Here is a 25755-nt window from a genome sequence, read left to right as displayed (position 1 = left end):
AACAAATGTCAGAGCCTAGAAGATAAGGGTATTTTTTCCTAACAAGTCTCAAGTTCTGGAAAGGTGGACCAATGACGTCATAAAGGTAGCAGGGAAGAGCTGAATGCAGGCCGCTACCAATACCAATCGATCAACATGGAAAGCATTGGGGGAGGCCTATGTTCAGCAGTGGACGTCCTATGGCTGAAATGATGTGATGTGATAATGATAAAGTCTCAAGAAGGTAAGTATTTCACATTAATTGCGGCATAGTGTTATAAATAAAGTTACATATAAAAAAAAAACATATAAAAATTATACATCCAAATATTCACGAGTCACGAACGAATCGTTCGTTCGTAATTTTTTCCCCACACATGGCAACACCATTTTGGCCAGTTTTTTTTCTCCGCTTTTGAACGCAGAAGTTTTTGTTTACTCTTTGCAAAGTAAATATTTCGCGATACAATAAATGTAATATATTAATAATGAATCGCAAGTGTTCTTAGTAAAACGTGAAATAAAGTATTTAATAACTTAATTGACTTGTTTTAATAGCAAGCAACCGATCGACAAAGAATCGTCAATATTTTCACTTTATACTATGTACAATAAAAAGTTAGTGCAGTGTTTATTTGTGTAGCAGAACTATTTATTTATTACAATATTTCATGTGTTGGTTATCCTAGTAAATAAAGATAATGAATTTTATAGGTGTTTGTGTTGTGTTACAAGTGCATTGTAAATCGTGTTAACTATGTTTATAGGCTCTGAAGTGGCTTCAATAAGGTGAGGTAAGTTTTCAGAAGTTTAAATTTTGTTTCCATACCTATTTTCTTTTAGAAAATGAAGAAAATTATTTGTTTTCTAAACACAAGTACATGGTTGGTTCATCCATTTCGTTCGTGTAGAGACACCTACATAATACCTGAGGAACTAAGATGTATGGTGTAACTTATTACTTACCTGCTTTTAAGTTCCATTGCGATAGAATAGATGGCACTGTTTACCAAAACAAACATTTCATGGTTTTCCACATGCAATTTATGTAATATTGAAGCTTATCTTGAGTAGAAAGCAAGTAATAAAATATAAATTAGGTATTTTATGGTTTTACTAATGTAATTTGAAAAACCTGTAAGTATTGTATTTTTTATTAATCACATAAAATAGGCTTTATTTCTTTAAGATATTTTGTTTTGATTATTACGTCACGCATCAGTTTTTACATGAAATCATGATATTTCATTGCCAAATTCGTATTACACTGTGCACCAAAATGTGATTGCCAATTTCGCCATCCTCGTCATATGTCAGGATGGCCGAGCGGTCTAAGGCGCCAGACTCAAGGTTACCTTGCCCACCAAGTGGGTCCGAGCTGTTCTGGTCCTCTCTGAGGGCGTGGGTTCGAATCCCACTTCTGACAAATCTTTTTGTTTATTTTTTTTACTTGTCATGAAGTATCTGAAGGGTATGCAATTATGCATTACATAAAAAATAAGTTTTTTTAACAATTTTTTAATAGAAAAAATAGTTTAGTGTAAATAATGAACACAATACATGAAATAAAAATTATTTAAAAAAAAACATCTGTGGAGTAGACCTAGAACAATAATAATAAATTGAATATTATTGAATGTCATTGATCCAGAATATAATGAAGTATATTAGCTGAAATTAAATGTGTAAACAGATACATAGTATTAGATGATAAATCAACATGTAAAAGTTACAAGAATCGAAGAAAAATATAAGCTCAGTTTCTTTGATCTTTTTTAATTTATTATTAGCACTTTTATCTAGAGATTTCATCACACAAACAATTTATTCATTTAATATAAACTGCATGACTATCAAATTGATTAAAAAAATCAATATTATTTTATCATTAATAAATAATAATAAATAATATAATAAATATCCTTAGACATTTTACACTGCGCTTCTAGTCCCAAACTAAGCAAAGCTTGTACTATGGGTACTAGACAACGGATATAAACATACTTAAATACTTTAATACTCATTAAAATATGTGAAATGAAATCTGTAAATTAAAATTTATTATAATAACATTTTTTGTAAGTACGCAGTAGTAACAATGAATGAAATTAACTTGGGAGTCGCATCTTAAAGTTAAATTACATACATTTTTAATCACTTGAAATTATCTTCTGTGGTTATTTAGCAAATTGTTTTTACCTAAAATTAGGATATTTTTCTTGTAATATACTAAAATTCCATATTGAAAACTTACTAGTATATCCAAAAAGCTATTTTTAAGTAATTTTAAGTTAATGTTATAAAATTTATTATCTTAATGTTTATTAAATAAAAAAGAAGCTATTACTTATTAATTTATTTGCTAAAAAATTGGGCACTTTATAAACGATGACGTCACTCACCATCGACCACTAATGACGCCTTTATGCACAGCTTTCCCTAACTCATCATTGTCCGTTTGAAAAACTACTTTAAGCTCACTAACATTAGTTTAAAAATTGCTTGACATAACAATTTGGTTCAGTGTGTTCGTCAGCGGTATATGAAACCGCATTTCGAATCGCTACTCAACTCCCGTATGGTCTAGTGGCTAGGATACCTGGCTTTCACCCAGGAGGCTCGGGTTCGATTCCCGGTACGGGAAAATCCTTTTTGCATCTTTTTTTAGGAAGTTTGTTTATTTATGCCTTGTAAACTAGATCTTTAATGTCTTTCTTGTAAATAAGTCTAGAAAGCCACGAAAATATTTTTTCTTATAGTCAACTCCATACGAATGCCCTTAAAAATTCGGCTTTTCTCACGAAATCTCTGATAGGTTTGACTTCAGAGCGGAGTGTGCTTGACAAAAGTTGGTTATACGGACCCCCACCCAATGACATGATAGATTTTTTTTATGCATAACAAGGCAAGTATTCGACCACAGGTAAACAATACTTGACTTGTAGATAAACTAGCTAAAGGGACAAAATTATTTTTAAGTCATACCTCTAGCATGAACAACTTTCGTCTTCGAATCGTTTGCGTATTCGACAAAATTCGATACTCAACCTTCGAATTAAAACGATAACGTGACAATTTTGATTCTCAAATTAAGTTTCGTGCAACCATTTCTCATACTAAGTTCACTTTACGACACGTTCACAAGGGCGTTGTTGTAGTTTTCGTACTAAATCTTTTTATGGCGATTCGAATATGCAAACGATTCGAACTCGAAAGTTTTTGTGCTAGCCGTACTGATCGAAACTTTTGTTATTATGAAAGTATTGTACTGATTTTAAAATTCATGCTCCGTCAATAAATTATCTACACATTTAACCTCGTAAGACCGAAGAGTAAATTGTGTCGACTTCTAAGTATCGCCGAATGTGCTTTCAGAAGAACGAATAATTTGAAGTAGTAAACGCCGAGCACTTCGAGTAAAAAAATTTCTATGTTAGAGATTTTCTTTTGCATTCATATTTTCAGGGGCCCTATATAATAGTGCATAGAGCTTATTTTAGGTGAAAAATAATAAAAAAATGTTTTCTCTTAAAAGAACATTCGGTATTACAGACTTTAAAAAGGAAAAGTAAATAAATTGTATTTTATACTTTAAAGTAAAACATAAATGTAACCTTATTAATAAATTAATACTACATAAAGATACAATAACGATATTAATAAATGTAACTGAAAAGGAACAACGGTTTTAATTTTATTTAATGTTTCATAATTAGTACTTTTAAAAGTACTATCGGTTTTATAACATACACTAATGATAGGTTAAAATGTACAAGAAGTAAATTGAATATTCATGTTAATTATAATATTTACTAAACTAAAAATTGTGAAAAAAAAATCGCTGATTTAATTCCTTTTAAGTTTATTAAAATGTGTTTTTAGCAGTAATTTAAGGTTAATTTACATTATTAACGTATAAAATCTTTATATTTTTGTTAAATCTTTAAAGATATTCCAAAAAAAAGTCACTTTTACTTACTTTTTTTTAATTTTTCAGAACCTCATAACTTGTGAACGGGCAACTTTGGATGCGCGCTGATAGCGTAGGATTATAGTCAACAAGCCATAAAACAAGGCTCAAGTAGTTTCAAAGCAAGATCTGTCAAGGCTTAGTCGAAATCGACCACTTTATGTTTCATTCCATACAACGAAAATGGAAAATATTTTTTTCCAGTCAAACTATTGGTTTTAGAGAAAAAATTGTGCAGCATTTATTCATCAGAATAATGTAATCTATCGATAGGTATTTTTTTCAAATAGAAATTGTGAAAAAAATCGCTATGTCCATAAATCGCAATTTCGCTCCATAGTGAGCCGTACTGATCGAAACTTTTGTTATTATGAAAGTATTGTACTGATTTTAAAATTCATGCTCCGTCAATAAATTATCTACACATTTAAAGACAAAGAAAAAGGAGCTAATTCATATCAATCACCTTATTCAAAAGAATCCCAAGTCGCATTTAGCGCGTTCTATAAAATTAAAGTTCGTATTGGAACCCTTTATTTCTTAGCCCTTTAGCGTGCTTTAGCACTATTATTTATTCTGTGGCTTTAGCCGAACGGTGAAAGAAAAGGACTATTGTAGTTAACCCACTGATAACAAGAACGGATTGCGTTCACTTTGACCTGACCGCAGAACGCATAGCATCCAGTGTGGTAAATTCTACATACCTTTGTTTGTCAGGCTCTTTTATTTTGAAAATGACCCTTTCCGTAGGCACTAGGCAGCCATTATTTTTTGAGCCCATGGATATTGAAAGCCCATTGTTGCCATCCTGGGGCTATATTCCATTCAACGAATTGAGAACATCCTCCTTTTGTTGAAGTCGGTTAAAAAGACTGACGTCACACGCGAAGATGCGGTCATTGTTAGTAACTCATATTTTCGCGGTGACCATCACCGCCTCCGTGGCGCAATCGGCTAGCGCGTTCGGCTGTTAACCGAAAGGTTGGTGGTTCGAGCCCACCCGGGGGCGCAATATTTTTGCATTTTTTTTTCTTAATCATATTTTTGTTAGTCGTTCTACTTCTAGCTTTTTTTGCCTTCCTATATTATTTTTAGTACGTTTACAATGAGCTCTTAAAATTAGTTTATTACATAAGTAATAAAAGTCATTGATAAAGGGTTTTAAAAAGCTTTTTTACATGTTCCAGTAGGTATAGTATTGGCCCTCCACTACTTCAGGACAATAATAAATGGCACAGACAGATCGTCATATTTGTCATAAAAAAAAATCCGAAATGAATCAATAAATCACCATTCTGTATGTGGTATTTTTTTTAAACGGCCAATATTTTTCATAATTTTAAATTTTTATCATTAATCACTGACTTATTCCCAGTTCCCAGCTCTCGTTCGCGTTCCCACTACGATTGTCACAGAGGCGTTCCTGCTAATAGGGCGGTGTACTTATGATATTCAGCCTTAAAGCTCTAGTATTACGGTTCCTAATTCGTTCAACTTTTATCGCAAGATTCTAGCAAAGCGTAGACGTTAACTAAAAGTTATTTTCGTCCGCTACATCAGCGGGGATATAGCTCAGTGGTAGAGCATTCGACTGCAGATCGAGAGGTCCCCGGTTCAAACCCGGGTGTCCCCTGCCGGGCGATCGTTTTTGTTTAATTTTCGTTTTATATTTTGTTTTCAAGGGGTCTATGTTGCTTTTTTTTACTAATGATTATCTTCTTTTATGAAGTCTTTGTTCTTTATTACCGCAATGCTTATAAAAGTTTTTAAATTTTAGTTTTTAAGTTTATGTAAATATAAATTACCTAATTATAATTGAATTAATAAAGTTAAATAAAAGAAAGAAAAGAAAATATGGCATAATCTTTCAACTAAATCTTTTGTCGTACGTAAGTAATGGATGCAATTTTTCAACGAAATTTAAATTATGCTGGCAAAACATTTCAATTTCAATAAACAAATCACTCCGTTAAAAAATTGCTTAGTCTTATTATTTCTTTGTATCTGCAGAAAAAGAAAACTAATCTTACATTGTCTGGAAAAATGGGTTAATCGTTTCATACATCTCTGTAACTGATTTAACCCCTGTGGTCTTATGTGGTTTACCCACTGCCACATAGAGGAAATTCTCTAAGCACTGCAATGTGTGTTTTAAAAAATAAATCTGTCATTCTGGTGTTCTCTGCATTGTCATTTTTTCTATTTAACTTAAAATTAAAACTAAAAAATTAATCCCAACTAATATTATAAATGCGAAAGTAACTCTGTCTGTCTGTCTGTCTGTCTGTCTGTCTGTCTGTCTGTTACGCTTTCCCGCTTAAACCTNTACCGCTAGGTGTCGCTCCGCTCTGAGGAGTGGTTTTTTAGCCCGCGGTGTCCAGATTTTTTTTCCCGCAAAGACACCGCGGCCGCGGCGACCGACGGACAAGACCTTACTTCATAGGATCATTTCTATAGTAAGCTCTTCGCTAGACCTTCACACTATGTGAAACCACCCTTAACCACGTTGATGAGACGTGGCGCGGCGCCCTGAGCGTGAGGCGGGCGGCAGTGTCCACTGCCAGCTCTCGATGATCGTTCGCCCTCCGCTTCGGCGGAGGGGGTGGGGCGTTGTCGCTGTCTGAGTGGTTATTTTTGAACCCTTTTAAACCAATGATATTTCCGTTAACTTCATGACCCAAATAAACCTCCTTCACTATTTGCATGTTATGACTTGACTCGGCTAATTTCCGGATAGTGTAAAAGCAGCATTTAACTTTTCCCCGGGACATTCACCTTCACTTGTTGGGTTTTTTATGGCGGTCAAGACGTGGATCCTGACTACATAGTTAGGAGTTGCAGTGGTGGGCAATAGTGATAGTCCCATATCTCCTTGTTGCGAAATACGATCTCGTCTAACGGCCAATATTAGTCCATTCAATTGTTTTCGACCAATGATTAGTTAAAGTTGCTGGTGCTGCCGTTTCAATCAACATAATAATATCATCGGTCATAAGTCACTGAATAACGCGGCATGTCCTTGTATAATTCGTTGCTATGGCGCAGTTACACTGCGGGAATTGATCGAGACATAAAACATAGTGTAAACAAACACGCACTTCAGTTACTTTCATCGTGGGTGTATCCATTCTTCGGTGTGCGTGCTCGCGCTTCTGTTCGATCAATTTCCCGCATAGTGTAAAACGAGCTAAAACGTTGTGGTATAACTGCGCCATTAGGCGAGTGCCTAAGAACTTCTCAGCAGCCCAGGAGGGAATCTTAAAAAATGCTATGTTTTTTTGGAAATAAATGATTTTATTCAAACATGCTGTTGCCAACGTCCATACCACGTTGAAAACACCGGTTCTCGTCCGATCACCGAAGTTAAGCAACGTCGGGCGCGGTCAGTACTTGGATGGGTGACCGCCTGGGAACACCGCGTGATGTTGGCTTTTTGCCGCGGCTGTAGAATGTTAAAAATTAGCTTTAACATGCAGTTTCCGCGGTAAATGCTGTTACTTTTATTAATTCTTTGCAAAAGGATGTTTAAATACCGATGGATTCTGTTATTTCGCAGTCGAATTCCAAACACATTTAGATAACTTTATTTTGTTTGTTTAATGGGGTGCGGTTTGCACATTTAGCCAGAGTCAAGTAAATTAAAATATCGGAGACGATATTAACACTCAGTCACACTCAGTCGTCCCAATGTGGAACGAATCGGCCCTATCAGCGGGGAACTAAACATAGTACCCGCCAATGGCGACAGAGGGCGATAGAGATCCACTGAAAAGCAACCCACCGCGTGCTCGGTGCTCAACAGCATTGGTACAAATGTCAACCCCGAGATGTCACTGTGCATCGAGAGGCCAAATCCTGTACCGCGGTGTCCAGATTTTTTTTCCTGAAAAGACCTTCTGCGGGTCGATCAGTATCGTCATCGCTTCTCGGCCTTTTGGCTAAGATCAAAGTGTAGTATCTGTTCTTTTCAGCTTAATATCTGAAAGTTCCCTCACTGAGGGACCAGTATATTAAACTGATTTTTGTCCTTTGAGAGGATGTTCGGGGCTCGCTCCACTCCTCTCACGGGTCGGCCCGGCATTGCAGTGCCGCCGGGATCGGCCCACATAAAACTTGCCAACGTTCTTATTCTGAAACAGTATTGGGTGTTCCAGATTCTAAAGACTTGCATTGCATGACACTGACGAAGTTAATGCGTACTTTTACTGATACCACACTGATAGCTGATAGTGACTGACACGTACGTACGTACATGCTATGCTATAGTCCTACTAATATTATTTTATGACGATATTGACAAACTAAATTTCACGCGGGCGAAGCCGCGGGCAAAAGCTAGTCTAAAAATGGAAGGAAAACCGGATGATGACGCAGACAATAAGTTGAGTAACTCAAAATATTCCTTCAGGTTCAGAATGTCCAATTCCCAAAATGTCCAACGGTTTCAAAATGTCCAATTCCCAGAATGTCCAATTCCCAAAATGTCCAATTCCCGAAATGTCCAATTCCCGAAATGTCCAATTCCTGAAATGTCCAGTTCCCGAAACGTCCTATTCCCAAAATGTCCAATCTACTATTATGATGGGTTTTTTTAAAAAGTCCTCATAGACTTTCTTAAAAATTAGTAATTAATATATTTCTGTACAAATGCATTTAGTTTTTTGCAAAATCGGCATATAAACATAAAAAATTGTATTATTTGCAAAGAGTACGTAGAAAAAATTTGTAGCTACTGCACTTTATACTCGTACAAGTATGCATAGTTATTTATATTTTTTTCTTTTGGCCTAAAAAGAAAAGAATAATTTGTAAATAAATAAATGATTATTTAAATTTAAATATGGTTATTTATGAAATATTTTTAAGAAAGCCTATGAGGACTTATTTAACAAACCCATCATAATAGTAGATTGGACATTTTGAGAATTGGACATTTCGGGAACTGGACATTTCGGGAATTGGACATTTTGAGAATTGGACATATCGATGGCTCCTACGTATACTGGCGTAAGTGAAAAAAGTAAATTTTACAGGAGAGCCATTTTAGTGGCCAGAACCATATTTTTGGGTCATATCTTCTGACCTACTAAAACGAATTTAATGAAATTTCACATTTAGCCTTAACATGTAACNGAAAATGCGCTACCGGTTTACCCACTGCCACATAGAGGAAATTCTCTAAGCACTGCAATGTGTGTTTTAAAAAATAAATCTGTCATTCTGGTGTTCTCTGCATTGTCATTTTTTCTATTTAAATTTGAATTAAAACATTAATTAATAAAATAATAAATATAAGTTATTACGCACATATACACAACGTAATGTGATATCTAGTTATAGCGCCATCTTACATGTGTGCGAAGAACTAAACTTAAAACAGTTTTGCGATAGCCTTCATGATGGAACATAAATAATTTACATGTTCATAATTTTATTATTAAAACATTTTAACTTTTCAACGTTTTATTTGATATCGATTGCCTTGCCTGATTAAAAAAACTAAAAATCAATATAAAGAATTTAAAAAACATCTATTTTAATAATAATAATTTATCTGCAATAATACCTTGATAGCGACATGTGCGTGCGAGAAAAAAAATCTTTAAAAAAAAGCAATAACACTTTTTATATTTTTTATTAGATAATTTTTTTTATTAAGTTAAAAAATTACTAATGATAAAAACTAACTTATCAGAAAAAAGTTTTTTTTAACAAAATAATGATATTGAATGATCAAAAAAATGAATTGGTGATATGTTTTGCAATTTCGACCTTCTGACATATAGCAGTCGTGGCCGAGTGGTTAAGGCGTCTGACTCGAAATCAGATTCCCTCTGGGAGCGTAGGTTCGAATCCTACCGGCTGCGAAGTATTTTTATAAAATAAAACCACGATTTTACGTGATATAAAAGCTTCAATATTTAATTTTAATCAACTGACCAAAATAGAGCAGTTCAGTATCATTTATTTGCAAACAAATTAGAAAAGTTTGCTGACCATAAACAGCTGCGAACCAACTAACCAATTTGACTGACCAATATTTTTAAACACCAAAATAAGATATTTTGCTAATCAATTTATTTATTGATTACGATACCCAATCACAATTCTATTAATACAACAGGCATGACATCTGTGCTCGTTCAAGTCAACTAATTGCCGAAGAAGTTGTCTGCTTGTTACAGCTCGTTCTTAGGAAGAGGTAGTATTGATCAAGCCTACCGCTAGGTGTCGCTCCGCTCTGAGGAGTGGTTTTTTAGCCCGCGGTGTCCAGATTTTTTTTCCCGCAAAGACACCGCGGCCGCGGCGACCGACGGACAAGACCTTACTTCATAGGATCATTTCTATAGTAAGCTCTTCGCTAGACCTTCACACTATGTGAAACCACCCTTAACCACGTTGATGAGACGTGGCGCGGCGCCCTGAGCGTGAGGCGGGCGGCAGTGTCCACTGCCAGCCCTCGATGATCGTTCGCCCTCCGCTTCGGCGGAGGGGGTGGGGCGTTGTCGCTGTCTGAGTGGTTATTTTTGAACCCTTTTAAACCAACGACATCCCCGTTAACTTCATGTCCCAAATCATTCTCCTCCATCACAATCTGCATGGTACTTTACCCCGGGACATTCACTTACACTGGTTGGGTTTTTTAATGGTGGTTCCTGGCTACATAGGAGTTGCAGTGGTGGGGAATAGTGATTAGTGATAGTCCCACTCCCATATTATCTCCATGTTGCGAAATACGATCTCGTCTAACGGCCAATATTTTCGACCAATGATTAGTTAAAGTTGCTGCCGTTTCAATCAACATAAGGAATAAATATCATTTACAGTCACACACATTAGTCATCGAATAACGCGGCATGTCCTTGTAAATTTCATGTTTGATAAGTTATTCGTTTTTATGGGCGTAGTCACACTGCGGGAATTGATCGAGACATAAAACATAGTGTAGGTACACACGCACTTCAGTTAGTTTCATCTTGGGTATGCGGCATACCCAAGTCCAAGTATACAGAAGCGCGTCACATCGAAGTATTCGGTGTGACGCGCTTCTGTTCGATCAATTTCCCGCATTGTGTAACTAATGAGCTGAAACGCTGTGGTATAACTGCGCCATTAGGCGAGTGCCTAAGAACTTGTCAGCAGCCCAGGAGGTAGTTCTTAAAAAATGCTATGATTTTATTCAATTGTTTTGTCACCAACGTCCATACCACGTTGAAAACACCGGTTCTCGTCCGATAACCGAAGTTAAGCAACGTCGGGCGCGGTCAGTACTTGGATGGGTGACCGCCTGGGAACACCGCGTGCCGTTTGGTTTTTTGCTGCGGCTGTAGGTATTTGTTAAAAATTTACTTTAACATGCAGTTTCCGCGGTAAATGCTGTTACTTTTATCAACCGACTTCAAAAAAAGGAGGAGGTTCTCAATTCGGCAGTGTCCACTGCCAGCCCTCGATGATCGTTCGCCCTCCGCTTCGGCGGAGGGGGTGGGGCGTTGTCGCTGTCTGAGTGGTTATTTTTGAACAATTTTAATACTCATTGTATAAGAGAGGACTAACTTGGCCTAAATTTTCAAGAGGCGGGCCCGCTATTTATACATTAGTGTTTTAGTGTTCCTGAGAACTTCACAGCAGATAAGTTCATAAAAATGCAATGTAAGGGCGCATTCATACAATTCATACGAGATACATCTTTAAATTTAATAATAGAAAAAACAACCCCCAAGGGTGGAAAATTGGGGATGAACTTTTTTATACGCAATATCTCCGCCGATTATAAATCAATTTGAACGATTTAAATTTTTTTGTTGAATAGGTATTATCAAAAGGGTGGTTTCATGCGAATTTGAAGAAAATATTTCACCCCCAAGGGTGGAAAATTGGGGATGAACTTTTTTATACGCAATATTTTCAATATTTAGTTTTTTTTGTGTTCACGCATTTGTAGTCGGTTTTATTTTTTTTAAAAGTTAATTATTAATTCTTTGCAAAAGGATGTTTAAATGCCGATGGATTCTGTTATTTCGCTGTCGAATTTCATGCACACTTAGATAACTTTATTTTGTTTGTTTAATGGCGTGCGGTTTGCACATTAAAGCCAGAGTCAAGTAAATGAAAATATCAAAGACGAAAATAATACTCAGTCGCCCCAATGTGGAACGAATCGGCCCTATCAGCGGGGAACTAGAGTACAAACACAGTACCCGCCAATGGCGACAGAGGGCGATAGAGATCCATTGAAAAGCAACCCACCGCGTGCTCGGTGCTCAACAGCATTGGTACAACTATCAAGCCCGAGATGTCACTGTGCATCGAGAGGCCAAATCCTGTACCGCGGTGTCCAGATTTTTTTTCCTGAAAAGACCTTCTGCGGTTCGGTCAGTGTGGGCATCGCTTCTCGGCCTTTTGGCTAAGATCAAAGTGTAGTATCTGTTCTTTTCAGCTTAATATCTGAAAGTTCCCTCACTGAGGGACCAGTATATTAAACTGATTTTTGTCCTTTGAGAGGATGTTCGGGGCTCGCTCCACTCCTCTCACGGGTCGGCCCGGCATTGCAGTGCCGCCGGGATCGGCCCACATAAAACTTAAAAACGTTCTTATTCTGAAACAGTGTTGGGTGTTCCAGAATCTAATGACTTGCATGCCGACTCTGACGCAATTAATGCGTACTATAACTGATACCACACTGTAGTGACTGACTCGTACGTGCTATCATACATAATAATAGTCCTACTAATATTATTTTATGACGATATTGACAAACTAAATTTCACGCGGGTGAAGCCGCGGGCAAAAGCTAGTCTAAAAATGGAAGGAAAACCGGATGATGACGCAGACAATGAGTTGAGTAACTCAAAATATTTTCGCAGTTGTAAAATGTTCCAAAAGCACTTCTGATCATTTCTTGAAATGTGAATTTCGCAAAATGCGAACCTTTCCAGGATATGGCTAATGTAAAAAAAAATGTAATTCTAAAATAAAATATAGAAACTGAGAGTTTGAGACTATCGAAGGCATAGGAAAACAAATTGAAATGATAAAATAGCAAAAAGCCAACATCACGCGGTGTTCCCAGGCGGTCACCCATCCAAGTACTGACCGCGCCCGACGTTGCTTAACTTCGGTGATCGGACGAGAACCGGTGTTTTCAACGTGGTATGGACGTTGGCGACGACGTAGCAGAAAAAAATCATCTATTTCGATAAAAAAAAAACTATTTATTAGACTTTTTGTTTTTAATGTTTTATTCACATTGCATTTTTTATGAACTTACCTTGTGAAGTTCTCAACTAAAAACTAATCAATGACAGACACTGTGTGTGTTCCGTTGTTTTGTCTGCCACCAAACATGAAATTCAAGACACTTTAAAATGTTGCAATAAAATTAAAAAATACTTAATTTATGAAATAGTATTAGTATGACAATTGAGATATATCTGAAAACAGATGAAGTGACCTACGAAAGTGAATAAAACAACAAAACATATCGGGTGTTGTGTTACCAACTCACTATTTCATTACCAGCTTGCGGCGATTATTATTATGACACACATGTTTAGTTAGATCTCCTTTGAGTTTTCTCAAAATAATAAACTTAATAAACTATTCAAGCATCAAAATATGCAAAAGCTGACATCTATGCCCGCCCGAGTAATTACTTGAGAACAGAAGTTGTCTGCTTGTTACAGCCGACTGCCCGACCCAGAGGCGGCCATGTTAAACAAGCTTGCCGCTAGGTGTCGCTGTGCGCTGCGGACTGATTTCTTAGCCGCGAAAAAAATACATTAATAAGGGCTGATTTTTCAACCGTCGGATAACTTTTAACTGAAGAATAAGTTTGGCACATTGACAGTTTTAATATGGGAAATATGTCAAAATGACAAGTTTATTCTTCCGTTAAAAGATATCTGACGATTGAAAAATCAGCCCTAACTTGAATTACTGATACTCGTTCATCCAAAAATTAAAGAAAAATCGGATGATTGGCTGGCCTTGACGCAGAATGCGCACTTCGCAGGATGAACACTCAACTCAGTATGTAAATTTCACAATTGGAAAATGTTCCAAAAGGAGCACTTCTTAAAATGTGAATTTCGCAAAATGCGAACTCTTCTAGGATATGGCTAATGTAAAAAACAAATGTAATTCAAAATATAATATTGAAACTGATGGAGACTACTATCGTAGGCATAGGAAACCAAAATGATGAAACAGCAAAAAGCCAACATCACGCGGTGTTCCCAGGCGGTCACCCATCCAAGTACTGACCGCGCCCGACGTTGCTTAACTTCGGTGATCGGACGAGAATCGGTGTTTTCAACGTGGTATGGACGTTGGCGACGAAGTAGCAGAATAAAATCATCTATTTCGATTAAGAAACNGTCGCCAACGTCCATACCACGTTGAAAACACCGGTTCTCGTCCGATCACCGAAGTTAAGCAACGTCGGGCGCGGTCAGTACTTGGATGGGTGACCGCCTGGGAACACCGCGTGATGTTGGCTTTTTGCTGCGGCTGTATGTATTTGTTAAAAATTAGCTTTAACATGCAGTTTCCGCGGAAAATGCTGTTACTTTTATTAATTCTTTGCAAAAGGATGTTTAAATGCCGATGGATTCTGTTATTTCGCTGTCGAATTTCATGCACACTTAGATAACTTTATTTTGTTTGTTTAATGGCGTGCGGTTTGCACATTAAAGCCAGAGTCAAGTAAATGAAAATATCAAAAACGAATATAATACTCAGTCGTCCCAATGTGGAACGAATCGGCCCTGTCAGCGGGGAACTAGAGTACAAACACAGTACCCGCCAATGGCGACAGAGGGCGATAGAGCTCCATTGAAAAGCAGCCCACCGCGTGCTCGGTGCTCAACAGCATTGGTACAACTATCAAGCCCGAGATGTCACTGTGCATCGAGAGGCCAAATCCTGTACCGCGGTGTCCAGATTTTTTTTCCTGAAAAGACCTTCTGCGGGTCGGTCAGTGTCGGCATCGCTTCTCGGCCTTTTGGCTAAGATCAAAGTGTAGTATCTGTTCTTTTCAGCTTAATATCTGAAAGTTCCCTCACTGAGGGACCAGTATATTAAACTGATTTTTGTCCTTTGAGAGGATGTTCGGGGCTCGCTCCACTCCTCTCACGGGTCGGCCCGGCATTGCAGTGCCGCCGGGATCGGCCCACATAAAACTTGAAAACGTTCTTAATTCTGAAACAGTGTTGGGTGGTTCCAGAATCTAATGACTTGCATTGCATGCCGACTCTGACGAAATTAATGCGTACCTTAACTGATACCACACTGATAGCTGATAGTGACTGACACCACGGTAATAATATCATACAGTATTGTAACTTCATATAAACCGACGAAACGCGAGTTTTCCTTCGAATTTCAAATCACGGGACGTGGTCGAGATCCAGAAGTTAGGGGTGTCGCGAATGTGCCGAACGGACGTCGATGGCCTAGTGTTGAAAATGACTAAGGTGATTGAATTTAACTGACCGTTTTAAACGATCAAATTTGTCAAAAACTAGTAATTAACTGTCAGAAATGGTCATTTTCAGTCAGTTCGATTTGAAATGAAAATTATATTGTATAAAACCAGCTTTGGCCCACGACTTCGCCAGCCCGAAATTAAAGTAACAGGTCATTAAGTACTCATTATGATTAGTAGATTCAAAATTATTTTAGTATATTTTTTAAAATTAAATCTACTAATCACAAAACAACACGCATTTTTATCCTATTCCATTCACAAAGTATGTATTTTGTTTGTCTAAATAAAAAAAAATTACAATCACAAAACTAGATAGAAATTCTTAGTGGACAGATGTAATTTGAATGGGTACCATAAGTGAGCAGCCCTATCGCATGTTGTCATACGGTGACGTACCGCGGGGCTGTTGACATTTATTTCAAAAATATGGCCGAGTTGGAATACTGTATAGATAGTATTACCGTGCTGACACGTACGTACCATGCTATGCTATAGTCCTACTAATATTATTTTATGACGATATTGACAAACTAAATTTCACGCGGGTGAAGCCGCGGGCAAAAACTAATCTTAAAATGAAAGGAAAACCGGATGATGACGCAGACAGAATGAGTTGAGTAACTCAAAATATTTTCGCAGTTGTAAAATGTTCCAAAAGCACTTCTGATCATTTCTTGAAATGTGAATTTCGCAAAATGCGAACCTTTCCAGGTGGGTCTAGACAAAGTGCAAATTATAATCGCAAACCAGTCGATAAGTGGTCGAAAAGCCCCTTTTTTGTATGGAGTTTTGACGGATTCGATTTTCGATTCGATAAAAAAGTGCGTTTTGTCTAGGGGGGCAGGATATGGCTAATGTAAAAAAAAGTGTAATTCTAAAATAAAATATAGAAACTTGAGAGTTTGAGACTATCGAAGGCATAGTAAAACAAAATGATGATAGCAAAAAGCCAACATCACGCGGTGTTCCCAGGCGGTCACCCATCCAAGTACTGACCGCGCCCGACGTTGCTTAACTTCGGTGATCGGACGAGAACCGGTGTTTTCAACGTGGTATGGACGTTGGCGACGAGGGAGTTGAATAAAATCATCAATTTCGATTAAAAACAACTATTGCATCTATTTCGATTAAAATGAACTTACCTTGTGAAGTTCTCAACTAAAAACTAATCAATGACAGACACTGTGTGTGTTGTCTACCACCAAACAAGAAATTCAAGACACTGTTTCAATAAAATTAAAAAGTACATAATTTACTAAATAATATAAGAATTGAGAAATATCTGAGAACAGAAGTGACCTACGAAAGTGAATGAAACAACTAAAACATGGGGTATTGTTACCGACTCACTTTTTGATTACCAGCTTGCGGCGATTATTNACATTTTATTATTATTATTACTACATTCAGTTTCCGCCACTACTTTTATTAATTTTTTGTAAAAGGATCCTTTATGTAACGATGATGTAGGTATTTTAAATAAAATATCAGAAAATTACTATTTTCTTTACTAAAATCATACATCTACTATACTAATGTTATAAATGCGAAAGTAACTCTGTCTGTCTGTCTGTCTGTCTTGCTTTCACGCCTAAACCACTGAACCGATTTTGATGAAAGGCATAGAGATAGTTTGAGCACGTTTGAGTCCCGGGAAAGGATATAGGATTGTTTTTAGAAACAGGGACGCGTGCGATAATTTTTTTCTAAAGGAAAGCTAGTCAGTCTAAGTGGAATCACATGTGGAACTAACTCGGTCCAAGCAGCCGCGGCCGTACGCCGTACGTACACAGAGTACATTAGTACGAGTACTACACGGACGGCGACAGAGGGCGCTAGGGCTCCGTTGAAAAGCAACCCACCGCGTGCTCGGTGCTCAACAGCATTGGTACAACTGTCAACCCCGAGATGTCACTGTGCATCGAGAGGCCAAATCCTGTACCGCGGTGTCCAGATTTTTTTTCCTGAAAAGACCTTCTGCGGGTCGGTCAGTGACGCCATCGCTTCTCGGCCTTTTGGCTAAGATCAAAGTGTAGTATCTGTTCTTTTCAGCTTAATATCTGAAAGTTCCCTCACTGAGGGACCAGTATATTAAACTGATTTTTGTCCTTTGAGAGGATGTTCGGGGCTCGCTCCACTCCTTTCACAGGTCGGCCCACATAAAACTTGATATCTTCCCATTTTCTGGATCTATGGTGTTCCAGATTCCAGAATAAAAGTTCAGAAACAACAACTAAGCTAGTATTTTACTACATACGGATAACCTGTTATTATAACAGTGCAATTGTTTATTATGATTTATTTGCGCATAAAACCCTATTAATGTTTATTTTCTGGTGAAGTTTAATAGAAATCATACATAATACATACGTACAACAACCTCATGTTATTATAGATATTAATGGCAAAATAAACAATTGTATTATTATCTATTTTTANGAGGGGGTTGGGCGTTGTCGCTGTCTGAGTGGTTATTTTTGAACCCTTTTAATACTCATTATGCATAAGAGAGGACTTGGCCTAAATATTTAAAAGGCGGGCCCGCTAGTAACATTAGTGTTCCTGAGAACTTCACAGCAGATAAGTTCATATAAATGCAATGTTAGAGCGCATTCATAGAATTCATACGAGATACGTCTTTGAAGATTAGTTAAAAAACACGATACGTCTTGATGGATAGATATTTCACATGGAATACGGAATCATGGAAAATTCACGATTCGTCAAAATATCCGAATTGATTTTCAGCGAATAATTATTTTTAAAAGACGAATTCGTATCCGTCATATTTCACGATTCGTGAAGCGTGTGAACACAGAGAGCAGAAATAACATGGCATGGGTATTGAAAAAAAAAGATTCGTAAAAAACATGATTCGTCTTCGTGTGAACCAGCTCTAAATTGTATTTTGTGGTTGTTAGGTACTTTTTCTTCAATGTTATCCACCGAAACAATTATTATCGAAATTGCCCATTCTTGCTTGAAGCAGTATATTATTTATATAATATTTGGCCTGTAATACTGTTCTTTGATTTTTTACATTTTTTAATTCAGATGCCACATACTGGCCATAGATTTCAAATTCGTCTTTTGATTCCTCCATCTGCTTTTTGGCACTTCTCATAATTTCATACGCTTCATTTAGACTATCGTCACACTTTCTCTTTTTAACTGTGGAAGCGGCGGCGGCGGCGGCTGTGGCGGTGATGTTGGCGCTGGCAGTTGTGATTACTTGTGATGTTATAGGTGGCGGCGGCACAGGCAGTGATGAATTCGACGGTTCCATTGAGCCACTCCCATCCTGTAATTATTATTATTGTTTCATTTATTACAGGTCCCAAATACTGAACAAGAATGGAGAAATAAAGCCCGCCAGTTCGAATTATTATGGAATTTTGCACATTGCATTTGATCCATTGATAGAAAACATATTGTTTCTGAAGCACCGTTTAACTCTGGCAGTGACTTTTTCAACCATAAAGAACAATTCAGTATTGTACTGCAGGCAATAGTCGATGCAGATTGCAACTTTATAATATGCGAACTGTGGTGCTAAAGTGGACAAAGACAGTGGACTATTTCAGGAAACTCGATTTTACGACGCATTGACTCAAAATAATTTAATTATTCCACAACCACAACCAATTACACCAAATGGTCCGAATCCACCTTATGTAATAATAGGGGACAGCGCATTTGCCTTATCTGAAAATATTGTGAGGCCATAAATTCTGGTCTTCACAGTCGAGGAACTATAAAACGCATTTACAACTACCGACTTTCCAGACCAAGAAGGATAGTAGAAAATGTGTTTGGCATATTATACACGTTTGGAACTAAAAAAAACCCGCGATCCTCAACGCCTGTGACAGCCTTATGTATGAATTCGCTCATAATTTTTTTCCATTGTTGCGATCACGAAGTTATTACTCTGAGTTTTTATTGTCAAATGATAGCAGTCAAAATTTCATATTTAGTTCGAATCGAGATTCGAACCGAATGTGCCGCGTTTCTATGTGATCGCAGTATAGATAACAGATAATATAAATACTCACTTTTCCCATTGTATCTGATGTTCCAGACGTTATTGCTGCACCACACAATAAAAATTGCAGCGGTTCAAACCACTGCCATTTGCTTTTAATCACTTCCTCGGAACCGCTTCCAGTCCTTTTTGATGTTTTAATTTTTTTCTTTTCACGACTAAATTGTGAGCGTAGAATATGCATCTTTGTTTCCACTTCTTTTTGCGACATATGCAATTCTGCAGCAATGTCGGTCCAAGCATATTTTTTTTTAAATTTATCTTTATAGTCTTTATTTGAAGTGTCCCAAAGAATACTACGTTGGTGATAAAGCTCTATGAGCATCGAAATTTGGTTGTTGGACCACACTGCCTCCATGTTTTTAAACTCGCGCAACACACGCCCACACCTGTTCACTTCTGTTTATAAACTAGATGTTTCGTCTTGCTCTCCACTCATAGCGGGGAGCACGGCAACATGTATCATAAACAATGTTTCATCACCTATGTTTATTTCTGAGGTTTATTTATTAAACTGTTTACAGAGATGATGAAACATTGTTTATGAACGGTTTATAAACAGTGTTTATCAACAAATGTTGCCTAATGAATACATGGCTTTATCAAATTCAGTTTCCGCCACTACTTTTATTAATTTTTTGCAAAAGGTAAAGGATCCTTTAACGTAACGATGTAATAAATATCGGAAAATTACTATTTTCTTTACTAAAATCATACATTTACTATACTAATATTATAAATGCGAAAGTAACTCTGTCTGTCTGTCTTCCTTTCACGCCTAAACCACTGAACCGATTTTGATGAAAGGCATAGAGATAGTTTGAGCACGTTTGAGTCCCGGAAAAGGATATAGGATTGTTTTTAAAAACAGGGACGCGTGCGATATTATTTTTTTTGTCACAGACAAAATTCCACGCCGCTGAAGCCGCGGGCGGAAAGCTAGTCAGTCTATAAAGTGGAATCACATGTGGAACTAACTCGGTCCAAGCAGCCGTACGCCGCGCCGTACGTACACAGAGTACATTAGTACGAGTACTACACGGACGGCGACAGAGGGCGCTAGGGCTCTGTTGAAAAGCAACCCACCGCGTGCGCGGTGCTCAATAGCAATTGGTTCAACTGTCAACCCCGAGATGTCACTGTGCATCTAGAGGCCAAATCCTGTACCGCGGTGTCCAGATTTTTTTTCCTGAAAAGACCTTCTGCGGGTCGATCAGTATCGGCATCGCTTCTCGGCCTTTTGGCTAAGATCAAAGTGTAGTATCTGTTCTTTTCAGCTTAATATCTGAAAGTTCCCTCACTGAGGGACCAGTATATTAAACTGATTTTTGTCCTTTGAGAGGATGTTCGGGGCTCGCTCCACTCCTCTCACGGGTCGGCCCGGCATTGCAGTGCCGCCGGGATCGGCCCACATAAAGCTTTGATAACTCTCCATTTTCTGGATCTATGATGGTTCAGAACCTTAAGCCTTTTTTTTTCCACCATATCACACAGGTCGTCAGAAGAACTAACGGACAGAATATCATCTAAAATGAGTTTGGCCGGCCCGGGCAGAATGCGCACTAAAATGATTGTAATTGTGCACGTCATGTGCATCTCGGGTAATAAAAGTTCAGAAACACAACTAAGCTAGTATTTTACTACATACGGATAACCTGTTATTTATTATAATGTTATTATGATTTATTTGCGCATAAAACCCTATGAATGTTTATTTTCTGGTGAAGTTTAATAAAAATCATAACCATAATGTACAACTACAACTGACGTCATGTTATTAATTATAGATGGACAAATAAACAATAATTGTAATACTTATTATTATCTATTTAATTTTATTCTTTTAATTTTTTACTCAAGCTATTATTAGTACGATGTGAATAAACCTTTACTCGTGCCCTTATTAACAGGGTTTAACTCACTTCGGATGCATATCGTTTAACAAAAGATAATTCGTTGCTGCTCGTATTTAATTGAGAGCGAATAAGCAAACATATCAGAGTGCAGTGCTGTATGGACGCAGTTTAGCGCCTTATACCTACTCGTAAATCGTGAGTGTTCTTTTTTATTCTTGTCTGCGAGTATTAATAAATTAATTTGAATTTTTATGCCCCTTGTGCAATATCAGCACACGGAACACCTGTCCAAATCCACGAAGAAATAATCGTTTTCTTTCAATAATTAAAGGACATTGATACAAAAAAGTAGGACCTACCTAAGCCTATTATACTCAATACCAAAATTGTTTATTGCATCCATAATGTTACAGAGGTGGTATGGTTTATGGTTTCTTTTTTTCAGCCAAATGACGTCCACTGCTGGACAAAGGCCTCCCCCAAGGTTTTCCACAATGCACGGTCCTGCGCTGCCCGCATCCAGGCTCTTCCCTCGACCTTTACCAGATCGTCGGTCCACCTAGTAGGAGGCCTGCCCACGCACGGTTTATGGTTTATTAAGGAGGGTCCATAATTGCCCGATAGGGATCGGGCATAGCATTATAGGAAAGAACTTGGTTAGTAGACCATTCTTATTTATTTTATTATTATTATTTTAGCTCCAAAATGGTGTGGGCGCCTCTAAACTTGACTGACATCTGTCCAGCCCACACTCAAGCCACTGCTTGCAGCCAGTTCGGATACATATTCCTGAACCTCGTCATCCGTCTGTACGGTGATGCGGAAGACAGGCGAATCCAGGAGGCAAAGGGATATTACGGTGATGGGATAGTCGAGAACTTGTATAATCATGAAGTTAAAGAGGAATATGACTTCATAGTGGTTGGAGCGGGAGCGTCAGGGTGTGTGGTGGCGAATAGATTGTCAGCGGTTAAGGACTGGAAGGTAAGCCCTTAGTTCAATCCCTGTCAGGACCACTGAGGTCTGTCTACTTTCTTCTGTAGTTTTTGAGGCGCACCTAAACTATACCTCGAAGTGCACCTTATTATATTTCCCTTTTATTCATCTTAGTAGAGATTTGGATCTATCCAACTCAAAATATTATTTGTGACTCCTATTGTTTTTTAAATAATGGGAACAGAAAACCAATGATGAAAAATAAACGCTCGCACTGGCAGTTAAATAGCCCTAACTGGATTTATTTCAAATACCTACAGTTTCGCCTAGTGAAGTATAAAACGTAGTATTGCATAAATTATATCGCATGCATGCACCTCACCACATGCTCAGTTAACTTTCTAACTTTTTAGTTAAGTAGATACTATTATGCTTTCGGACTGTTAGAGCGTTACTTTAAATTTTGAGCGTCATTTTTCGTTATAATAATGCAACCTAAATATTTATTATTATAGGTATGAAGGTAAGTAAGTATCCTTACTTACAAAAATGAAAATAACTTGCATGTTATCACGCTATTATTGTTAGATAATTATCTATATTACTAACCAATAAAATATAATAACAATTATAATTATTTTATTTTATTAGTTTTTTCCTTATTGCGATCGTTTTGTACGTATAATTATTTTCAAGATAATGAATAAGTTTAAATCTGTTGCATGTATCCTTTTGTAATAAATGCTTTGTTCAATTATTTTACTTATTTCTTTCATCTATTTGCTTCCAAGAATGACTTTAAGTTTTTAACCCATAACGGGGCATGAAATGTATAATTTTTAAAGTTATTAGCCTTGTGTTAGGCAATAACTTTTAATATACCTAATCTTACTGCACGTTACTTTATGGGTTAGTTTTGCCTGACCTAAACAGTAGATAGAACAATTGTATTCTTCCAGGTTCTCCTACTAGAAGCAGGTCCAGAACAGCCTGATATCACTCTAGTTCCTGGATTGAGCACAGCTCTCATTGGCTCCAACATCGACTGGAATTACCTGACGGAACCCAACGGACGCAGTTGTCTTGGCAGACCCAACCAGCAGTGCGCCTGGCCGCGGTACCATGTTTCATTTTTACTTTGCGCTTCAATTGCTATTAAAATTTGAGTAGGCGTTTAGTGTTATTTAGAAACAAAGCTCCCCAAAAGACAACTAAAAATAGTTAAGTGGCGCTTAGTATTAGTTTATGAGCAAAGCTACCTAAAAGCAGTTAAATAAGTAATTTAGTGTATGATTGATGATCCTTAATTAATATTTAATTATATATTTGTTGTATCTTTGCTAAAATTATATTTTTCATGAACATGACGTGAACTGCCGCTGTATTATAGTCTAACCTCGCGTGTTTAATTGATATGTATCGCTAAATTAACAGTTGCTTCAATGTTAGCCTTATTGCATTATCAGGTTACTCTTAATTTGCAAATGATTGGCGTAATTACTTTGTTTTAAACCAATATAGACCTTATGCACCTATATTTAACATGGTTGGTTTTTAATCAAAAGGAAATCGTTAATGGCTTTTTTAACTTTATAGTGGCAAAACTATGGGAGGGTCGAGTTCAATCAACTCCATGTCGTATATCAGAGGCAATAAAGTCGATTATGACGACTGGGCCGCCGCTGGAAACGTGGGGTGGAGCTATAAAGATGTAAGTATCACGTATCACCCCCCTTTTCCTTGAAAATGATATTATAATATGTACATAGCATACAAATTATTGCTTACGTTTTCCAGGTATTGCCCTATTTCAAGAAATCCGAACACAATCTAAACTTGGAGGCGTTGAATAGAAAATACCACGGTGTGGATGGAGAACAATACGTGTCCCGCTACCCTTACATAGATGACCCTTCTATTATGTTGACCGAAGCTTTCCACGAAGGTGGCCTGCCGTTTAGAGACTACAATGGTGCTGAACAAGTTGGCACTATGCAAGCCCAGTCTGTAGTTAAAGACGGGGAAAGAGTGTCTACCAACAACGCTTTCATCCAACCAATCAGGTACAAAAGGAAGAATCTCACAGTGAAACCCAACTCTGAAGCCATCAAAATACTCTTGAACGAACATAAAAGGGCATACGGGGTCATGTACATCAGAAATGGAAAGATTAGAACCGCTTATGCTAAAAAAGAAGTCATAGTCAGCGGAGGTGCCATCAATTCCCCGAAACTACTGATGCTGTCCGGCATAGGGCCTAAAAAGCATTTGGAGGATCTGCACATAGACGTGGTCAAAGATTTGCCTGTTGGCGAAAACTTACACGACCACGTCACGTTTAACGGTTATATCATTGCTCTACCTAATAAAACTAACACAATGGTTGATCAACAAGAAATTCTGGACGGCGTTTACGAGTATTCTCAGCAAAAATATAAGACAAACCCATTGGCAGGCAATGGGGCTGTTAATTCTATATCTTTCATCAAAACTGAGCCTGGTTTGCGCGCTCCAGATATACAGTTCCAAATGGATGTCACAGTTTGGGAGGAGTACATAAGAGAACCAGCGTTAGTCGACTCAGTTGCCATATTTCCCACTGCTTATTACACGGGAGTGTTGCCCCGTACGATGAATTTGGTCCCGAAAAGCAGAGGAAAGATTCTGCTTAACGCGACCAATCCTTATGGTCCACCACTGATTCATGCCAACTACTTCGGCGACTCGAGAGATTTCCTGCCTATAATCCGAGGTGTGAGGTTCTTGCTGTCCTTAGAAAATACCAAAGCGTTCAGGTCTAGGGGCGCGTACTTTGTGAAGAAGCCATTGAAAGTGTGCGATCATTTGCACTGGGGAAGTGATGAATATACGGTGTGTTTGGCAAAAGCGTACACTTCGTCACCTTACCATCCGGCAGGTACCTGTAAAATGGGTCCTAAGTCGGACAAAACTGCTGTGGTTGATCCAAGATTGACTGTGTATGGAGTGGAAGGCCTGAGGGTCATAGATGCGTCAATTATGCCAGTCGTGGTCAGGGGGAACACGAATGCACCCAGTATTATGATCGGTGAACGAGGCGTCGCCTTTGTTTTGGAGGATTGGCTTGGCAAATCTCATGTGTACTAGTGAAATTAAAGATGTGATTTTCATCAGTCCGCTTCTTATTTAAAATTCCTGTGATACAGGAGATACAGCCCATTGACAGTAGTAACTGTCAGTCTTTAGGTGCGGAACCTATAAAAAGGGCCAGTTGAATCTGGTAACGAAATAAAAGATATTTTTAGTAAGTTTGTGTATTTTATTAATAAAAAAAACATTGAAATAACGGCCAGGTACCTTTTATGAACTTGTTACTTGAACCTACAATGTGTTTTTTTGAAGTTCCGACGATGCTAACTATCGTATATCATGGAATCTATGAAGGATTAGTGAAAAAGCTATGTAATTTTATAAAAAAAAATAACGTGTGCTTATTCAAAAA

General features: G+C 37.6%; 1 protein-coding gene, 17 non-coding genes and 1 pseudogene across 18 annotated transcripts; 16 read left to right on the top strand and 3 right to left on the bottom strand.

The window, feature by feature from the left end:
* Positions 1-559: 559 nt before the first annotated feature.
* LOC114356162 (glucose dehydrogenase [FAD, quinone]) lies at positions 560-25464 on the top strand. The gene is made up of 5 exons (XM_028309277.1): positions 560-773; positions 22037-22322; positions 23234-23391; positions 23871-23985; positions 24072-25464. The coding sequence occupies exons 2-5, from the start codon at positions 22044-22046 to the stop codon at positions 25398-25400; spliced, it is 1881 nt and encodes a 626-aa protein (XP_028165078.1). The 5' UTR covers positions 560-773; positions 22037-22043; the 3' UTR covers positions 25401-25464.
* TRNAL-CAA (transfer RNA leucine (anticodon CAA)) lies at positions 1292-1405 on the top strand. The gene is made up of 2 exons: positions 1292-1329; positions 1361-1405. It is a non-coding gene; the product is annotated as a tRNA-Leu (tRNA).
* On the top strand, positions 2552-2623 carry TRNAE-UUC (transfer RNA glutamic acid (anticodon UUC)). The gene has a single exon. It is a non-coding gene; the product is annotated as a tRNA-Glu (tRNA).
* On the top strand, positions 4885-4958 carry TRNAN-GUU (transfer RNA asparagine (anticodon GUU)). The gene has a single exon. It is a non-coding gene; the product is annotated as a tRNA-Asn (tRNA).
* Positions 5511-5582, top strand: TRNAC-GCA (transfer RNA cysteine (anticodon GCA)). The gene has a single exon. It is a non-coding gene; the product is annotated as a tRNA-Cys (tRNA).
* LOC114356203 (small nucleolar RNA U3) lies at positions 6376-6578 on the top strand. The gene has a single exon (XR_003656197.1). It is a non-coding gene; the product is annotated as a small nucleolar RNA U3 (small nucleolar RNA).
* LOC114356184 (5S ribosomal RNA) lies at positions 7262-7380 on the top strand. The gene has a single exon (XR_003656181.1). It is a non-coding gene; the product is annotated as a 5S ribosomal RNA (ribosomal RNA).
* Positions 7868-8060, top strand: LOC114356196 (U2 spliceosomal RNA). The gene has a single exon (XR_003656192.1). It is a non-coding gene; the product is annotated as a U2 spliceosomal RNA (small nuclear RNA).
* Positions 9735-9816, top strand: TRNAS-CGA (transfer RNA serine (anticodon CGA)). The gene has a single exon. It is a non-coding gene; the product is annotated as a tRNA-Ser (tRNA).
* LOC114356202 (small nucleolar RNA U3) lies at positions 10269-10471 on the top strand. The gene has a single exon (XR_003656196.1). It is a non-coding gene; the product is annotated as a small nucleolar RNA U3 (small nucleolar RNA).
* LOC114356190 (5S ribosomal RNA) lies at positions 11144-11262 on the top strand. The gene has a single exon (XR_003656187.1). It is a non-coding gene; the product is annotated as a 5S ribosomal RNA (ribosomal RNA).
* On the top strand, positions 12334-12526 carry LOC114356194 (U2 spliceosomal RNA). The gene has a single exon (XR_003656191.1). It is a non-coding gene; the product is annotated as a U2 spliceosomal RNA (small nuclear RNA).
* Positions 12995-13113, bottom strand: LOC114356183 (5S ribosomal RNA). Its single transcript, XR_003656180.1, has one exon. It is a non-coding gene; the product is annotated as a 5S ribosomal RNA (ribosomal RNA).
* LOC114356189 (5S ribosomal RNA) lies at positions 14164-14282 on the bottom strand. The gene has a single exon (XR_003656186.1). It is a non-coding gene; the product is annotated as a 5S ribosomal RNA (ribosomal RNA).
* LOC114356182 (5S ribosomal RNA) lies at positions 14329-14447 on the top strand. Its single transcript, XR_003656179.1, has one exon. It is a non-coding gene; the product is annotated as a 5S ribosomal RNA (ribosomal RNA).
* Positions 14936-15128, top strand: LOC114356193 (U2 spliceosomal RNA). The gene has a single exon (XR_003656190.1). It is a non-coding gene; the product is annotated as a U2 spliceosomal RNA (small nuclear RNA).
* LOC114356181 (5S ribosomal RNA) lies at positions 16385-16503 on the bottom strand. The gene has a single exon (XR_003656178.1). It is a non-coding gene; the product is annotated as a 5S ribosomal RNA (ribosomal RNA).
* Positions 17437-17601, top strand: LOC114356198 (uncharacterized; annotated as a pseudogene).
* On the top strand, positions 20707-20899 carry LOC114356192 (U2 spliceosomal RNA). Its single transcript, XR_003656189.1, has one exon. It is a non-coding gene; the product is annotated as a U2 spliceosomal RNA (small nuclear RNA).
* Positions 25465-25755: the final 291 nt, after the last annotated feature.

This window comes from Ostrinia furnacalis, unplaced genomic scaffold, assembly GCF_004193835.3.
Source record: "Ostrinia furnacalis isolate ACB-3 unplaced genomic scaffold, ASM419383v2 OfSCF2698, whole genome shotgun sequence".
In the NCBI taxonomy this organism is placed as follows: domain Eukaryota; kingdom Metazoa; phylum Arthropoda; class Insecta; order Lepidoptera; family Crambidae; genus Ostrinia; species Ostrinia furnacalis.
This window is presented reverse-complemented; position numbering and strand designations above follow the sequence as displayed.

Coding starts and splice junctions, on each gene's coding strand:
- LOC114356162 (XM_028309277.1), top strand. CDS start 22,044: ATGGTGTGGGCGCCTCTAAACTTGACTGACATCTGTCCAGCCCACACT. Junction 22,323..23,233: donor CAGCGGTTAAGGACTGGAAG/GTAAGCCCTTAG, acceptor GTATTCTTCCAG/GTTCTCCTACTAGAAGCAGG. Junction 23,392..23,870: donor CAGCAGTGCGCCTGGCCGCG/GTACCATGTTTC, acceptor TTAACTTTATAG/TGGCAAAACTATGGGAGGGT.